Raw genomic sequence first — 19,737 nt, 5'->3', positions numbered from 1 at the left:
CAGAAGTCAGCCCTGCTCGGATTCTGTCTCTCAGAGTCGGCTGTACTGTCATAGTAGCAAGATTCGGGGTCACGCCCCTGGCATAAAGTATGAGCTCAAATCATTGAATCTCTGCCTGTAGTGGTCTCTGAACTGACAGATGGGCAATCACTGCGTGCTTCCTGCTCAGAGCATGTGCAACCACATTAGCCTTACGCGGATGGTTGCTAATTTCGCAATCATAAGTCCTTCAGTAGCTCAAGCCGTCTCCTCTGTCGCATAACCAGATCCTTCTGTGTGAAGAAGTACTTCAGGCTCTTATGATCTGTGAAAATCCTGCACTTCTCGGCATACATATAGTGCCTCCAGATCTTCAAGTCAAATACCACTGTGCCTTGCTCTAGGTCATGAGTCGGATAATTTTTCTCATGGACCTTCAGCTGTCTGGATGCGAAGGCTATCACTCTATCCTGCTGCATCAGAACCACGCCCAGACCAAGCTTAGTTGCATCTGTATAGACCACAAACTCTCCTTGCCTTGATGGCATAGCTAGTACTGGTGTTGTGGTCAATGCTAGCTTCAGTCTGTCAAAGCTCTCCTGACACTCTGGTCTGCAGATAAACTTGGCGTTCTTCTTCGTCAGGGTGGTCATAGGCACCGAAATAAAAGAGAAGCCCTGGATAAACATAATAACCTGCCAATCTCAAGAAACTGCAGATCTTTGTCACGCTCTTCGGATCCGGCCAATCTATGATTGCCTCTACTTTGCTGGAGTCGACCTCTATGCTATCCTGAGATACAATGTGGCCCAAAAATGCCACCCTGTCGAGCCAAAACTCACACTTGCTGAACTTGACATACAATTGCCTATCCTGTAGAGTCTGTAACACTATCCTCAGATGCCGGCTGTGCTCCTCCCTGCTCTTCAAATAGATCAGAATATCAGCAATGAAGACTATGACGAACTGATCTAAATATGACTGAAATACGCGATTCATGAGATCCATGAATATCGCTGTTGCATTCGTCAAACTGAAGGGCATCACCAAGAACTCATAGTGCTGATATCGCGTCTGGAAGGCTGTCTTATGTACATCTGACTTTCTCACCTTCAGATGATGGTATCCGGATCGAAGGTCTATCTTGGAGAACACCGAGGATCCCTGAAGCTGATCAAATAAGTCATTGATCATAGGCAACAGATACTTATTCTTAACTGTGACTCTGTTAAGCTCTCTATAATCGATGCAAAATCGCATGCTGCCATCCTTCTTCTTAACGAACAGCACTGGAGTGCCCCAAGGAGAAAAACTAGGGCGAATGAAACCCTTATCCAGAAGATCCTGAATCTGATCCTTGAGCTTTTTCATCTCTACATGCGCTAATCGATAGGGTGCCTTAGATATCAGCACTATCCCTTGAATTAGCTCAATAGAGAGTCCACCTCTCTCTCTAGTGGTATGCCTGCAACATCGTCAGCGAAAACTGCGGAGAACTCCCTGACTACATCAATGTCCTCCAGTTTCTGACTGACTGGCCTTGTCACTGATACGACGTTGGATAGGAACGCCTGACAGCCTCTCCACTTATGCTTCCTCGCACTCAAGCAGGAAATAATGTGCGACATCTGCTGATGTCTGGCTGCCTAAAAAACAAACGGCTTCCCATTGGGCGGTCTGACAGACACTGATCTATGTTGAAAATCTATGACTGCACTGTGAGAAGATAGCCAATCCATACCCAAGATGATATCAAACTCTGCCAACGGTAGTACTATCAGATCTGCTTGTACTGCCTTCTGTTGCAATCCAAGCTCCAATCCTCTCACTATCTGGGATGTGAACATCTGATCCCCAGATGGGATTGATACTCTGAGCCTTGAATCCATCGCTACTGGTATGATACCTAGTCGCTTCACGAAATATTCAGATATGAACAAATTCGTAGCCCCTGAATCTAGCAATGCAAGCGTGGCTACACCTACAATATATATCCTCCCTGCGACAATACATAACATCAAATCTAATACTGTTGAACTTAAGGAATTCCTTATCGGCAGTTAACCAAAATATCATTCCCCAAAATTCGAAGTTAAACCTCTAGAAAAATCAAAAATTACAAATTAGTCCCCTTAAAGTTCAAAAATTGCACATTGGTCCTTCAAATTTTCAAAAATTGCAACATCACCGGGATTTTAATTTCGAATATAACCCAAAAAATGTACAAAATTTTTAAAATGTGACCAAATAATCATCTAAATTGTAGAAGTTACGAAAGTAGCTCCAGCTAGGTAGGGCATTCATCCTAATTCCTTCTATGTTATCGATCCCAACAGTCAATTCACATACTGATCATGCAATCACATGCAATCAAAGAGATAAACACATAGACTTAAGCGTAAAAGTTACCAGTGATCAAAGTAGAGTCAAGATCCGCCTCAGCCTCCTTGACATGCATCACATATGCCCTGCCGGTAATGGGACCCTTGTTCTGAGGGCAATCTATAGCCTTGTGCCCCTCCTATTTACATATGAAGCTTCTGTAGGCACCCCATATGCACTTGCCGTAATGATATTTGTTGCACTGCTGACATGGTGGTCCCCTCCTGCCTAGGAGCCCCTGGTGCCTGGGTGGTCTCTGCTGTCTTGGCCTCCTATGCTGTCCCTATTGTCTCTGTGGCCCCATGTACTGCTTCTTCGGCGGCTGAGAACTGGACTCAGTCTAATGCAATTTCTGCTGCATCTCGAAATCTATGTCCCGTAGAGCCTGCTCCGCCTAAAAAGCGCAGGCATTGGCCTCATCATAACCTGCCGGCCTCATCAGCATGATGTCCCGAAGAAGAGTGGGTCTCAGTCCATCTTGGAAATTCCTGAGCTTCTGGGTGGCATCTTCTGCTATCATGGGTAGGGATGGGCATAGTTTGGTTAAAACTTAAATAACCAACCGTACCGAAAAATTCGGTTTAAATGGTTTGGTTTTATCGGTTTTTTGGCCAGTTACAGTTTCAAAATTAAATAAATTGGGTTCTTCGGTTCGGTTTAAGGTTTTGATCACTAGAAAACCGAAATAACCGAACTAGCCATATTATATTTAACTATAGGACATATTGTATAATGGGCTAATAAATGGACCTTAGTCATGTGACAAGTCCAATATTGACAATTGAAATTTAAAATTGTTATTGAAGCTCATATTATTAAATGTATTGAGATTTGAGATGCAAAATCTATGTGCATTTGGAGTTGAAAATTGGAATTTAATGACTGTGCATCCTTTTGTTGAAGAGCTACTGTTTGAGATATAATCATGTCTTTCCATATTGGGCTCGCGTCTAGGAGACATATCTGAATACAGTCCAATTTAAAACGTAACCGCTCATGCAATTAATGTAGTTTTTTTTTTTATAAAAAAGAAACCTTATAACGTAAAAACATTTAATCATGTACAGTAAATCATGAAATCATGCAGGTGATAACAGTAAATCGTTTTAAACATTTAAATCGTAAAAGCTTACATACTTGAGGATTTGAAGACTGAGCGGCAGCAGCTGGCGGTGGCATAACCCTATACAGGACCCTTGCTCTAATACCAACTGAAACGTCTGCTCGTTTTAAAAGTGCAAATATATATACAAAATTACATTTAGCATAATCGTATTTATTTGCCAATAAAAATAGCGCAATTTAAAAATAACCAACATCATCCAAAATCAACGTAAAATGTAATCGCGTAAAAATCGTAATATCCTCAATGTATAAAAATTGTTTAACTCCTCTCACAACTCATAACTCAATATGCAGAAAAACGTGCGGTCCTCGGATTATGTCACCGCACCAGGGCTGCCTACTCAGAGTTCAGCACCTACTACGTCCTGCTCAAAATGCTCACCTGCATCGCACACGTCTATTGATTCTAAAGACTCAACACATCTATACCAGTAATAATAAGTACATATACGTAGCACAAAACAGTGAATAACAACATAATCAACATATATTTCATGTCTGAAGTAAAATCGTATACGTAATTGTGTCCTGTCAAAACGTGGTCGAAATCATAGCATGTAACATCATATCAGCATATACATGTTAAATTTCTTAATTTGAATTCCTTTCATTAGCTGTGACTTTCGCATCATCATGTCAGTCGATGGATCCATCTACGTGTAACCGTGTTGCCCGGCGGCGAGGATCATCAGCGACAACATTACCTGCCCACTAAGTCCCGGCCTTACATGTCATCGTGTTAGTCACAACTAAATCACTTCCTTCAAAAAAATGTCATCATATTCATCACTTAAATAAAATCATGCATATATATAATTTTTCCTTTAAACCAAGCATACACCGTGTAACGTCTGCTATTCGTTTCTTAAAATGTGCTAGAAAGTTTTTTAATTTTTTTTAACCTCACAGAGCATCGGGCGAACCATAAAATATTTTTGACATCATTTTAAAATAAATCAACCAACTATAATTTGAAAACCAAAGGAAATAGTTTAGCGTAAAATTATCCAAAATTTTACTAAACATAAAAATATCATTTGAAAAGTATAGCCCATAATATAACCTCTCAAAAAGTACTCATAAATAAATCGTCTTAAAAATCCTTAACATAAATCATAAACTAGTGCGGAAACTAGCGTCGGTCCTTAGGTTATTTGCACATTCAGTCCAGCAAAGTCAACTATCAAGACCTCCATTCACATTATTATCATACACACCTGTATCAATCACACCTGGTGAGTCTAAAGACTCAACACACCATAATCTTGATAACAAATAATACAGATCATATACAACAGTGAAAATACTTGTACTTAAAAATATCTTTTTTCATGAAGATGAATAAACTTTAAACATAACATTTTCATGATGCATAAACTTTAAATAAAAACATTTTCATAATGAATAAACTTTAAATAAAAACCTTTTCATAATGATGCACCACTTTATTTAAAGTTTATTCATTATGAAAATGTTTTTATTTAAAGTTTATGCATCATGAAAATGTTATGTTTAAAGTTTATTCATCTTCATGAAAAACGATATTTTTAAGTATAAACTTTTCGTAAAAATTTTCATATCAACATATTCATATTAACATATTCATATTCATATTCGTATTCATATTTATATTCATGTTTGTTGAATTCAGATCGTGATTGTGACCGTATTTTTAATCGTATTGGGCGATGGATCCATCTAGAGAAAACCACAGTACTGGGCGGCGGGGACACCAGCAACACTCTCACCGGTCAACTGGGCCTTGGCCAACATATTAACATATTCGTATTCGTTTCCGTATCCAAGGAAACACGATCGTCGGGCTCCCACTGGGACCATAACCCTCACGATATTTCCAACATATCACAGTTTTAGTCACAATCCCTTCACGTTCTTCAACATGTTATCATTACTTAACAAAAATAATGCATATACGTATCGTTTTTTATTTTTGAAACCAAGCATGTAACATATCTTTTAAATGTTCAATCTAAACAAAAAATTCATGAACATTTAAAATCATGATTTAACATATAAATCTTCATAAAAATCCATAATCATTGAAAATAATCATATTAGCATGCAATATAGCATTTAGGACACTGCCATGAAGTTTACTAATTTTCAGTGTAAAAAGACCGTTTTACCCCTGAACGTGACATTTTACGTTTTTGATTTTTTTTTCTTGATTTCTTTGACTCTAACATGTCCCAAATAATTATTTAAGTTTAAATTAAAATTTTCATAATTTTATTTAGCTTAGAAACTAGGATTTTTAATTAATTCGTAATTAATCGTTTTGATGGCGTTTTAATTCCGAAAAATCACAAACTTTAATATAAAATTCCTAAATTCAGAATTTAGTCTTTTTATATTATTTTAGCCCTCGTGAACCACAACTCAACCCCTGTGAGCTATGTTTTAATTAAATTAGCAATTAAAAACCCTCACTTGACCCTTGAAGGTTCCACCCGAGCCATGTCTCGAATTCCTCGAGCCACCCTCGAGCCATGTTGGTCCAGACCCTGACCAGCCCCTTAGGCCACCCCCTGAACCCTTGGAACTCATGGACATGGCCCCTAGCACCAAACCGAAGCTCCCCAACCAAGCACTTCAGCTGGCCGAGAATCTCCAAGTGCATGAAACCTATGTTTTTGGTGCCTAGGACCCTAGCCGACCGAGCCACCTCTGAACCATTATGTTATGCACTCACCTAGGACCTTAAGGATGCACCGTAGCCTAGCCCTTGACCCACAAACCGAGCCCCTTATCCCCTAGAAGTTTGTGCAAGTTCTGCGCCTTGATTGATGACAAATTGAGCAATGTCCTTTTTCATACCCGGTCACCAAAATAATGGCTTTAAATCTTTGTACATTTTCGTGCCTCCTAGATGAATCGAATAGGGTGTATCATGAGCATCTATAAGAATGTCGGTTCTTATCGTTCCTTGTTTTGTCACACACAATCTACCTCGATATGTCCACTTTCCTTCCCGATTCAATTCAAATTTCAAATTTCCTTTTTCCTCATCTCGCTGTCTCAGTTGTTGTAATTCAGTATCTGCACTGTGTTCGGCCGTGACTTCTGTCTGCAAGTGTTGGTCGAATCATGAGGGATGATAAACGGATTGCAGCTCCCTTTGGAATAAACTCAATCTGCAAGTTCTATAAATCCCATAAGATTTAATCTTGTACTTGCATTGCGGCAATAGAATTGGATTTTCTATTTAACGTATTGCAACATTGGCTTTACCTGGATGATAATGAATAACACAATCATAATATTTCACTAATTCCAACCATTGTCATTGTCGCATATTCAGTTCTTTTTGTACGAAGAAATATTTCAAACTCTTGTGATCAGTGTAAATTTGTAGAGCTCAAATTCAGTACACGTAAAACCCATGCAATTATTTAATGGTTAAATTATTTATTTAATTTTAAAATGATTTTAGCGATGCATGCTTTATGAAATTGCATTATTTTAAATTATTTATGTTTATGTGACACATGTTAAAATGTTTCCTTGAGTTTCATGTTTCAGGCGATAATTCGATGCGGGATCGAGGAAAAGAGACCGGCGACGATTTTTGGTTATTTTAAAATATTGCATTTTATTTTTATTTAGGATAGTGGTATTTTAAATTATTTATTTAGTTTTTTGCATTTTTGAAGCCTATTTTAATTATTAAGGGATTTTAAGATTTTAAAACTTTTAGAGTTTAGCAATTGTGTATTTTATTTTAATTAAAGGAATTTTTAAATCAGTGTGGATTAATATTGTTGGTAACATTTTAATTAAGCAAAATTTTATTCCCTTAATTATTAATAACAAACACACACCAAAACTCACGCGCACACACTTTTTTCCACACATACACTCACGTAAAACACACTCACATATTTCTTTGTGTTTCCTTCCATTTGTTTTGAAGAAATAATTTTGGGTTCTAAGAACTTCAGCAGCCGCCCCTCTCCTCTCTGATTTTTCCCAGCAATTTCATTGGCTTTTATTCAAGAAAATCGCGCCATTTTCGTCCTTGATCATCTCTCGCATCCTTCCCGCTTCAGTTTTGTCGTTTCGGTAACTTTATATCAAAAGACATGTATAATCTTTTTTTCTGCATCAATCTTGTTATATTATATGTTCTTATGTTTATTATGCGTAAAAATCCATGTATGTTGTAAAAAGATTGAGCAAAAATTTGTTGTATCTATTTTGAAACGATTTTAGATCTGAAAACTCGAAATGTGCTGCCATTTTAAATACTGCGATTTTACGATCGATTTTCTGGAAAAACATTCAACATATAAAAATTTTCGATACCTTTGATTTTACAGTAAATTCGAAATATTTGGATAAGAAAGGAGTGAGTTATGATCGTTTTCATGGAACTGCTCAAACTGCGTTTTTCTGAAAATGCGTTCTTGAAATTTTATTGTTGTAGGCTTCGTTGGGATTGACGAGTGATTGCTGCTGCATTTAAGTATGTTGAGTATGATGTTGGGATTGTTTTTGGTGTGTCGGATCGCATCGATAGGCATTTGTTTGCATTAGAAGTCGTAGGATGCGTTTTGGTGTCAGATGTCGATTCACGGATTGGGTTGCATTGTTTGTGATGCGTAGTTGTTTTGGAGCATTTGTTTGAGTTTGAATAAGTGTCATAGCATCATAGGATGGGTCTCGAGGCATTGGTTCTGTGGCGCCCGGTTTAGGAATTCATAATTATTCCCTTACTAGATGCCACATTTACTTTCAATCTTTCTTTATTGAATTTCTATTTTTATTTTTAGCATTATTATTATTAGAAAGATATTGTAGATAAAATTTTGAATATTTTCTACAATATTTTAAGGATTATCTACAAATATTTACATTCTTATTTCAAATATGTACAATTATTTTACAGCGGAAGTCTAACATTCATATGTACAATTATGTTACAGCGGAAGTTTAACATTCATTTATAAACAGATCATCTCAACTTTCAAATGCTCTTATTTCAGCTTCAGTTATTTTCCTCTTGTTCCAATTCGGGGGTTCCTGTGTCTGGAAATTATAATAGACGAAAAGAAACAGAGGGTTAAGTCTTTAAGGACTTAGTGAGTTTAAATCAATATATGGCTTTTAAAAAAAACACTTCACCATAATTATACATGAAATAATAGGAATAAAAATTTAGATATTATGAATGAGATGTAATGAAATAATCAATAAATGAAAATTCCATAAAATAACATTGGTTGCTCTAATTGAGCACTTTTTGCGAGCCGGGTGAACCATTCTCCGGACCGAAATATTCGGTGCGCGTTGTTCAGATGAACCATATACCCGGGAATTTTGACCCGTTGTTCATTGGACTCATTTTCCGGGCCGAAGCCACGTTGTCCAGTGGACTCAATTTCCGGACCGAAATCCGTTGTCCATGACTCCATTCATTCATTCATTCATTCATTCATGATATATCAATCCATTCATAAATATGCAAGAAAATATATCATTAATAGAAATGAACAGTGGATGATATTTGAACATTAAATAAATGCTATTGAAATTTCCAGGCCAAATGCCAAGGGCTTTAATAGAAGAATGAATAGTAATTTCCTCACCTGGTAACTTACAGTTTAGGCTTGATTAATACTCTGAGTTCCTGGAGCAAGTCCTAAAAATATATTATGAATGATATTTACATGTTAGAGTTTTTAAGTAACTAGCTGATCATTTCCAGATTATTTTTTGTTCAAAATTTAATCCCGTTGATTTTAATTAAGTTTCAAAAATTCATATTAATTAGAAGGTATATCCAAACATTACGAAAGTTGGCCAAAAAGTCGGAAATAATACAAGAACAGTTCGGCCGCCGGAAATTTGCCGTTCCGGCGGCGCGTGTGATACACGCGCCGATGGTGCCGGCGCGTGGATGGCCGTCCGGTGGCCACGCGCGGCCCGTTTTTTTCCAGAATGTGTATCTTTTCATGATCTTGAATTCTCGTATTGAAAGTTTTGTCAAATTCTTAACCGAACGATACCAGAATTAAATATCGTCGTGTGGCTAACGGAGGTACTCCGGCATTCCGGAAATCTTAGTTCCGGCCATATTTTGGGACGACGGACGATATGTACTTCATCTATGCAACAAGAGGTACAACTTTGTTATTAAAGTCGACCTCTAGTTTTGTGTGTAACTATAAGAAAAATAAGCGAAAAGTACCTAGCTTGAATACGGGATACCGTTGCCGATTTGCGGAATATCTTTGTTGGATTTCCTTGTTTTCGGTCGATCTTCTTACGCCACCTCCAGTGCTATATTGTTTTATGATATGAGGTGAATAGTTGGTGATTTATCGGGATTTTTCGGAAAGGGTATGGCTTTTCCTTCTATTTTTTTCTCTCTTTTTTCCTTCTTTTCTTTCCTCTTCTCTCTTTCTTTCTTCCTCCCCTTTCTTTTCTCTCGGCCGATATGTGGTTTTGGAGGAATGGAGTCGGCTATATATAGCCGAATTTCATGATTATCCTTTAATTTTTATTATTATTTTTTTTTATTATTATTATTTTATTATTATACTTATTAATTATTTATTAAATAGAAAAAATCTCATGTTTATCCAAATTTAATATTATTATATTCGTGTATCCAATTATTGAACCTAATTATCTTATATTGAACTCAATAATTAGTGTAATTAATTACTTAACATATATGTTGAGTTTAATTATAATATTTTATTATATTTTATTATATTTTGGGTATTTGATTTTGGAAAAAGCACCTCATAGTGCTTGATGAATTTTTAAGTGTATTGTGATGTATTTTAATGTATTTCTAGATACTTTGGACAAATAAAATTTGTACCGAAAAAATAATGAAATTAATAAATTTATACTAATAAACTTTAATTTATGCACCTTTGTTTTTAGGGTGTCACAATATCCCCTCCTTTTAAAAATCTGGTCCCCAGATTTAGGAGTTATTGGAATAAATGAGGATATTGATATCTCATATCTTTCTCTGTTTCCCACGTTGCTTCTTCAATGTTGTGGTTTTTCCATAAGACTTTTACCAACTGAATTGGTCGACCACGAAGTTCCTTTATTCTTTGGTCCAAAATCTTCACAGGTTTTTCTTCATATGTTAGATTGTCTTCCAGATCTATCTGTTGGTGGTCAATCAATTGGGCTGAGTCTACTTTGCATTTCCTTAATTGTGATACGTGGAATACGTTATGTATACCAGAGATATTTTCGGGTAGAGATAGACGATAAGCCACAGTGCCTATTCGTTCTATCACTTCAAAGGGTCCAACAAATCGAGGATGTAACTTTCCCTTCTTTCCAGTACGCCTGATTCCTTTTCTTGGTGATACTTTTAGTAATACGAAATCTCCGACTTCAAATTTCAAATCTTTCCGCCTCTTATCTGCATAACTCTTCTGTCGACTTTGAGCTGTTTGTATTCGTTGCCTGATAAGTTGTATTTTGTCGATAGCTTCTTGTATAATGTCAGGCCTGATTGCTCGTTCTTGTCCATTCTTTGTGCCTCTCCATTCATCCATATCCCAGTTAAGAGGAGATCGACATTTTCTTCCATATAATGCTTCATATGGCGCCATTTTTATTGAGGATTGATAACTATTGTTGTATGAAAATTCAACTAGAGGCAAATGTTTTCCCCAGTTTGCCCCAAAATCCAGCGTACAGGCGCGAAGCATGTCTTCCAATATTTGAATGGTTCGTTCAGACTGACCATCGGTTTGCGGATGTGCTGCTGTACTAAAATTTAATTTGGTACCAAGGCATTCCTGAAGTTTTTTCCATAATCTTGATGTAAACTTCGGATCTCTATCAGATACTATGGTAGTGGGGATACCATGTAACCGTATGATTTCCTTCTGATAGAGTTCAGCCAGTTTTTCCACCCCATATTTGTGACTTATGGGTATGAAATGTGCTGACTTGGTCAAGCGATCAACGATTACCCATATGCTATTAAAACCTCCTGGAAGCTGGGGTAATCCGGTCACAAAGTCCATAGTTATTTGATCCCATTTCCATTCTGGTATAGGAAGTGGTTGCAAAAGACCTGCTGGTCTTTGATGTTCAGCCTTTATCATTTGGCAAGATAGGCATTGCGAAATGAAATTTGCAACATCTCGTTTCATTCCTTTCCACCAGAAGTGTTTTTTAATCTCTTGGTACATCTTAGATCCTCCTGGATGAATGCTGATCCGAGACTGATGTGATTTTTCCATTATTTCCTTTTTCATTGAGCTAGGCACACAAATACGATCATGATAGCATAGTATTCCTTGTGAATTGGTGACGAAATTGGTATCAGTACGGAGTTTTGAAACTTCTTGGTCTGATTCTTGATTTTGCTTAATTCTGGTATGAAATTCAGGTTCGATTCTCAATCCCGCCAAGTGCCCACGAGAATGGATATGTACCCATTCTCTTTCTTCTTTCATTCCCAAACAAGCCATGCTAATCTTTCTACTTAAAGCATCAGCCACTACATTAGCTTTACCTGATTGATAAAGAATGGAACAATCGTAATCTTCCAAAAATTCAATCCATCTTCTTTGCCTCATGTTCAGCTCTTTTTGAGTAAATAAATACTTCAGGCTTTTGTGGTCTGTATAAATATCAAATTTGGAACCGTACAAATAGTGTCTCCATTTTGCTAATGCAAACACTATTGCTCCTAATTCCAGATCATGAGTGGGATAATTTAACTCGTGATTCTTTAATTTTCTAGATGCATATGCAATAACTTTATCGTTTTGCATCAGTACACATCCAAAGCCTTCTTTTGAGGCATCTGTGTAAACCACAAATCCTTCTGTTCCTTCTGGTAAAGCTAATACAGGTGCACTGGTAAGCATTTCTTTTAATTTGCAAAAACTTTTCTCACACTCATCATTCCACAAGAAAGGGTTGTCTTTGCGAGTTAGTTGTGTCAGGGGAACAGCAATTTTCGCAAAATCTTTAATGAATCTTCGGTAGTATCCTGCTAAGCCGAGAAAACTTCTGATTTCTGTGATGTTGATTGGTTGTTTCCAACGAGATATGGCTTCTATTTTTGCAGGATCTACTTCCAGTCCTTTCTTAGAAATAAAGTGGCCAAGAAATGACACTTTTTCTAGCCAAAATTCACACTTACTGAATTTGGCATACAATTGATGCTCTTTCAAAGTTTTGAGAATCAATCGTAGATGTTGAGCATGTTCCTCATGACTTCTTGAAAATATCAAAATGTCATCTATGAATATGACAACGAATTTGTCCAAGAATGGTTGAAATATTCGATGCATCATGTCCATGAAAGCTGCAGGGGCGTTGGTTAATCCGAATGGCATTACCACAAACTCGTAGTGTCCATAACGAGTATTAAAAGCCGTTTTGGAGATGTCATCCTCCTTAATCCTCAATTGGTAATATCCTTGCCGTAAATCAAGTTTTGAATATACTTGAGATCCTTGTAAAACATCAAACAATTCTTCGATATGTGGCAGAGGATATTTGTTTTTGATGGTAACATTGTTAAGTTCTCGATAATCAATGCACATCCTTAGAGTTCCATCTTTCTTTTTGACAAATAATACAGGAGCACCCCATGGAGATGTACTAGGCCGGACGTACTTCTTGTCCATGAGCTCTTGTAATTGAAGTTTTAATTCTTTTAACTCTGAAGGTGCCATTCGATATGGAGTTTTTGATCTGGGTTGTGCTCCAGGTATTAGATCAATGGAAAACTCTACGTCTCTTTGAGGAGGTAAAGTATTGATCTCTTCAGGAAAAACCTCTGGGAATTCTTGTACAACTGAGATTTCTGAGATTTTGAGTTGATCTTTTGGCTTATTTATCAAATAAGCTAGAAATCCTTGTCCGTTGTCTTTTAATATAGCCCTAGCTTCTGTTGTTGATACTATTCCCATAGTATGGTTAGCTTTGGAAATGATTGGATGAGAAGTTTGAAGATAAACTTCTTTTGTGTAGCAATTGAGTTGGGCTTGGTGTCTAAATAACCAATCCATTCCAAGAATAATATCATAGCTCTTGATAGGCAATTCAATCAAATCTGCTAGATATTCTTGTTCTTGGAAGTTTAAGGGACAGTTTCTGTAAACGATGTCAGTAATCATCGTTGTCCCTAAAGGTGAGCTAATTTCGAAGCTATATGGTAGCTGTTCAAATAATAGTGGTAATTTATGTGCAAAAACTTTTGAGATAAAAGAATGAGTAGCTCCTGGATCAAATAAAGTTTTTGCAGAACTGGATAATATGGTAACAGTACCTTCTACGACTGCAGTGGGGTCAACTTCCTCCTCTTGGTTTCCTAAGAGGGCATAGGCTCGAGCAGGTATCTTTGACTTTGTTGTGGGTTGAGTCTTTTGCGTTCTTTTTGGACAATCTTGAATACGGTGTTGCTCACTTCCGCAAATAAGACATTTCCCACTTTTTCTCCAACACTTTTCTTCTTCATGATTTGGTAATCCACAATATCCACACTTTTTATTGTTGTTTCTTGGAACTTTTCCTTGGACAGCTTCTCCTTGCCCGACTTGTTGTGTTTTCTTTTCAAATTTTCTTTTCCGGTTATCCTCAAAAAAGTTGGGCTTTCTGATTTTCTTTTCTTCTTCTTCTTTTTTAAGAAGTGTCTTTATGTCTTCTTCCACTCGTAGGGCTTGATTAACAGCAGAAACATAACTGGTAACTTCTGTGGACAGCGTTGCCCAACGGATATCGAGCTTTAATCCTTGGACAAATTTTTTCCTTTTTCTTACCTCATCTTCCATGTAATGTGGTGCATAATGTATAAGACGGTGGAATTCTGCCTCATATTGAGCTACGGTCATGTCACCTTGGACTAAATCCATAAATTCACGTTCTCGGGTATTTAATATAACTTGAGTTATATATTTACCTTCGAACTCTTGCAGAAAATTTTCCCACGTTTTTGGGGTGTGATTCTTTGTCCACCTATGTTCCACTGTACGCCACCAGTTATGAGCTGCTTCTTCAAATAAATAAGTGGAAAAATTCACCTTTTGTTCTTCAGGATATTTGAGAATAGAGAATATTTTGTTGATTTTGCTTAGCCAAGATTCTGCTTGACAAGCATCTGATTTTCCTTCAAACTTTGGTGGTTTGAATCTCAAAAATCTCTCAAGAGCTCTATCATTTGTCTCAAGGTGATGTTCTTGAGCTTGATCATGAGGTCGTGGTTGATTTTGTTGACAAAACTGCACAAATTGATGCATTATTTCAAACATATTTTGCATGTTTTGTTCTTCGGGGGGATTGTGTTGAGCGTTTCTGGAATTTCCACCAGTTGCCGAGTTGTGGTCATCTTGAGGAGGGATGTCTTGTCTGATTCTGGCTTGAGTACTATTTTGTGAAGACGTCATTCTAAACATATGAATATAAAACATGAACATATCTTGCAATGAATATACATAGTTATGTCAGAGGGTAAACAGTCAGTTTTATTTATAAACAAGACATGTTTCAAATATTTACAATACCCAAGCAAAATATAATCAAAACAAGCAAACTGGGTCATCATGCCTACAAAAAATGATGACCATGATAATCATCATGCCTACAAAAGATGATGATTATTACTACTAGTTATATACTATTGTTCAAAAGTCATTGTCTTCATTCGTCGTTGGAGAGATCTATAAAAGTGGTGTGGCTTGATCCTTCATTTGTTCCCGTGGTTCCCATGATAACATTTTCATCCGTATTCGGCCGTGATGTATGTGGTTCAACTAGGTCTGGTTCATAAATAAGCTCATTTTCATTTTCACTTTCCGGTAGGATAGTCATTGGAAGAAATTCATCTACTCCAAACACAAAGTTTTCCCACATAGGGTCAGGAAGAAATTCAACTTCTGGTGACTGCAACAGATTATCTTTTATCATAAAAGGGTCTTGATCTATTGATGGGTTCATGATTCCAGAATATTCTGCAAAAGGGGCTGGTACATATTCTGGAATACTACTACCTTCGGTTTCAAATGTGCTAGTGATGGGAGGGGCTGTGGTCTGATTTGTGTAAGATGGACCGATAACACCAGGTTCCATCCCGTTGATAGATTGATAAACCAGTTCACGCCCATGCATGATTAAGTGGTCAATGTGGATCGAAGGGTGTGATACTCCTTTTAAGAAACTAATCAAACCTCGGTCATAAAATTCGTGCATGTCTAGTAAGTATATAAGAGTGCGGTCTCTTTCATACAGTATATGACCTAATTCGCCCTGATATGCTAGATTATCAGCCATCATCCGTTCTTCGATAAACCCATGAAAAGTTTCAGTTGTTCCAAAGGTTTCAAAATGCTCCCGATACATATTCACTAAACATTTCAAGTCTGAGTTTTCTTTGCTTAATTTTTCTATTTCTTCCTCCATTTGTTTGATGATTATACTTTGTTTTTTCTTTGATGTCCCACTAGACTCCGTCATCCTGAAAGGAAAACATTTCAATTATGAAGACAACATAAAGATTATAATAAACCTTAGGTTCCTGTTTCTAGACTCTAGGCTTTAAGAAACCCAGGCTCTTAAGAAACCTAGGCTCTGATACCACCTCTGTGGCGCCCGGTTTAGGAATTCATAATTATTCCCTTACTAGATGCCACATTTACTTTCAATCTTTCTTTATTGAATTTCTATTTTTATTTTTAGCATTATTATTATTAGAAAGATATTGTAGATAAAATTTTGAATATTTTCTACAATATTTTAAGGATTATCTACAAATATTTACATTCTTATTTCAAATATGTACAATTATTTTACAGCGGAAGTCTAACATTCATATGTACAATTATGTTACAGCGGAAGTTTAACATTCATTTATAAACAGATCATCTCAACTTTCAAATGCTCTTATTTCAGCTTCAGTTATTTTCCTCTTGTTCCAATTCGGGGGTTCCTGTGTCTGGAAATTATAATAGACGAAAAGAAACAGAGGGTTAAGTCTTTAAGGACTTAGTGAGTTTAAATCAATATATGGCTTTTAAAAAAAACACTTCACCATAATTATACATGAAATAATAGGAATAAAAATTTAGATATTATGAATGAGATGTAATGAAATAATCAATAAATGAAAATTCCATAAAATAACATTGGTTGCTCTAATTGAGCACTTTTTGCGAGCCGGGTGAACCATTCTCCGGACCGAAATATTCGGTGCGCGTTGTTCAGATGAACCATATACCCGGGAATTTTGACCCGTTGTTCATTGGACTCATTTTCCGGGCCGAAGCCACGTTGTCCAGTGGACTCAATTTCCGGACCGAAATCCGTTGTCCATGACTCCATTCATTCATTCATTCATTCATTCATGATATATCAATCCATTCATAAATATGCAAGAAAATATATCATTAATAGAAATGAACAGTGGATGATATTTGAACATTAAATAAATGCTATTGAAATTTCCAGGCCAAATGCCAAGGGCTTTAATAGAAGAATGAATAGTAATTTCCTCACCTGGTAACTTACAGTTTAGGCTTGATTAATACTCTGAGTTCCTGGAGCAAGTCCTAAAAATATATTATGAATGATATTTACATGTTAGAGTTTTTAAGTAACTAGCTGATCATTTCCAGATTATTTTTTGTTCAAAATTTAATCCCGTTGATTTTAATTAAGTTTCAAAAATTCATATTAATTAGAAGGTATATCCAAACATTACGAAAGTTGGCCAAAAAGTCGGAAATAATACAAGAACAGTTCGGCCGCCGGAAATTTGCCGTTCCGGCGGCGCGTGTGATACACGCGCCGATGGTGCCGGCGCGTGGATGGCCGTCCGGTGGCCACGCGCGGCCCGTTTTTTTCCAGAATGTGTATCTTTCATGATCTTGAATTCTCGTATTGAAAGTTTTGTCAAATTCTTAACCGAACGATACCAGAATTAAATATCGTCGTGTGGCTAACGGAGGTACTCCGGCATTCCGGAAATCTTAGTTCCGGCCATATTTTGGGACGACGGACGATATGTACTTCATCTATGCAACAAGAGGTACAACTTTGTTATTAAAGTCGACCTCTAGTTTTGTGTGTAACTATAAGAAAAATAAGCGAAAAGTACCTAGCTTGAATACGGGATACCGTTGCCGATTTGCGGAATATCTTTGTTGGATTTCCTTGTTTTCGGTCGATCTTCTTACGCCACCTCCAGTGCTATATTGTTTTATGATATGAGGTGAATAGTTGGTGATTTATCGGGATTTTTCGGAAAGGGTATGGCTTTTCCTTCTATTTTTTTCTCTCTTTTTTCCTTCTTTTCTTTCCTCTTCTCTCTTTCTTTCTTCCTCCCCTTTCTTTTCTCTCGGCCGATATGTGGTTTTGGAGGAATGGAGTCGGCTATATATAGCCGAATTTCATGATTATCCTTTAATTTTTATTATTATTTTTTTTTATTATTATTATTTTATTATTATACTTATTAATTATTTATTAAATAGAAAAAATCTCATGTTTATCCAAATTTAATATTATTATATTCGTGTATCCAATTATTGAACCTAATTATCTTATATTGAACTCAATAATTAGTGTAATTAATTACTTAACATATATGTTGAGTTTAATTATAATATTTTATTATATTTTATTATATTTTGGGTATTTGATTTTGGAAAAAGCACCTCATAGTGCTTGATGAATTTTTAAGTGTATTGTGATGTATTTTAATGTATTTCTAGATACTTTGGACAAATAAAATTTGTACCGAAAAAATAATGAAATTAATAAATTTATACTAATAAACTTTAATTTATGCACCTTTGTTTTTAGGGTGTCACAGGTTCACGGTCCGTATGATCGATTTAGGAGGAATAAGCCATAAGTATAGTGTTTCTCCCTTGGTTTACAATTCCAACACCTACATGGACCCTTATCCGAACCCTGACACGGGGTCCGTGCCCTTTTTCCTCCAAAATACGAAATTCCAGCATGTACTCGGACCCATACCTGGACCCTTAGATGGGGTTCGTGTACCCCTTTTAAAAAACATAATAAATTTTTTTTAAGGATTGTTTTGGGGTTTGATGTAATGATTTAGTACGATGATTAAACGAGGTCGAGTCCCGAGAGATTTAGAACGTAATAAGGAAATTTGTCATTTTTGGGTGTGAGCATGACTAATACGTCTAAGTTATGGAAGAGTAGTGTTTGAAATTATGTTAGTATGTGCAGCAGTGGCCCCAAGTGAGATCCAACGAACCCCTCAACGCCAAATAAGTATGTTCGACATGCAGAAGAAAATATTTTATGTTTCTGAGGTATGCTAAATGTCTTGTGACCAAATTATGAACGGGTTTGGAAGTCGGTGAACGTGGCCTAGGACCTCTCCACCCCGATAGATCATGACCGGGTTTAGATCAGGATTGGAAACCGGTAAAGCATGACCAGGGACCGATCCACCCGGTAAAGCATGACCGGGGATCTCATGTATGTGGTAGTGGATTTTCTCTGTCAGCCCAGTATTGTGGTTTAGTCTGATCAGGCACATTTATGTATGGGTCCCTTGTTTTGAAACATATCTCTACGCAAAATGATGTTATGTATACTCAAGTATGTATGATGCATGTATGTTTGAGAAAAGTTTTATGATGATGGCACGTCTACCTTTATGCTACTACGTTCAAGTTTCAAGTATGCTTATGCTATTACGTTTAAGTTTCAAGTATGTAAGCCCTACTTTAAAGATGCATGTGGTTTTATTATGTAGCACTTGCTATCTCCAGTTTATACATGTTTAGTACAGACTCACTAGACTTGATCGATGTAGGTGAGGATGCCTTTGAAGAGACGAGGGGTGGACTGCGCAGGAGGATAAACCCTTGGACGGCCCATGTTTTAAGATCTTATGCATGAAGATTTTTAATACTCTGATTTCATGAACTGGTTTATGATGTTTAAACGATTATTAAATTTGGAAAAATTTGTTTTGGTTGTTTTTATTGCAAATGTTTTTATACGAGCAAGTTATTTTAATGTAAATTTGAGAGTTTATTTTGTATTTAATAAAATTTTTATTTTTCCGCAAATTTTAAATAGTTTAAAAGTACGGTACATTACAGTTGGTATCAAAGCAGTGTTCTTGTAAAGGGTTATGCCTACTTACAGTTGCGAGTAGCTCACGAAGCCACACCTCAAGTCTGTAAGTTTTAAAGTTTTAAAATCATTCTTGTAATATGTATCCAGTCATGATTTCAGCATGTG

The 19,737-nt window shown here is 36.5% G+C and overlaps 1 protein-coding gene across 1 annotated transcript; it reads right to left on the bottom strand.

Annotated features, from left to right (window-relative positions):
* Window positions 1–567: 567 nt before the first annotated feature.
* LOC140816093 (uncharacterized) lies at window positions 568–14,894 on the bottom strand. The gene is made up of 8 exons (XM_073175158.1): window positions 13,089–14,894; window positions 12,143–12,590; window positions 10,948–12,010; window positions 10,548–10,827; window positions 2,389–2,500; window positions 1,639–1,978; window positions 1,090–1,444; window positions 568–903 (listed from the first exon to the last, which is right to left on the bottom strand). The coding sequence occupies exons 1-8, from the start codon at window positions 14,892–14,894 to the stop codon at window positions 568–570; spliced, it is 4,740 nt and encodes a 1,579-aa protein (XP_073031259.1).
* Window positions 14,895–19,737: the final 4,843 nt, after the last annotated feature.

This window comes from Primulina eburnea, chromosome 16, assembly GCF_022965805.1.
Source record: "Primulina eburnea isolate SZY01 chromosome 16, ASM2296580v1, whole genome shotgun sequence".
NCBI lineage: Eukaryota > Viridiplantae > Streptophyta > Magnoliopsida > Lamiales > Gesneriaceae > Primulina > Primulina eburnea.
This window is presented reverse-complemented; position numbering and strand designations above follow the sequence as displayed.

Bases quoted from the DNA above. Each gene is read 5' to 3' on its own strand.
- LOC140816093 (XM_073175158.1), bottom strand. From the start codon at position 14,894: ATGACGTCTTCACAAAATAGTACTCAAGCCAGAATCAGACAAGACATC. The intron at 10,828-10,947 runs GCAACGAATACA...AAAAGGAATCAG, and splicing joins GACAAAATACAACTTATCAG to GCGTACTGGAAAGAAGGGAA. The intron at 2,501-10,547 runs GTAAAAGTCTTA...ATATGTAAATAG, and splicing joins GTGGTCGACCAATTCAGTTG to GAGGGGCACAAGGCTATAGA.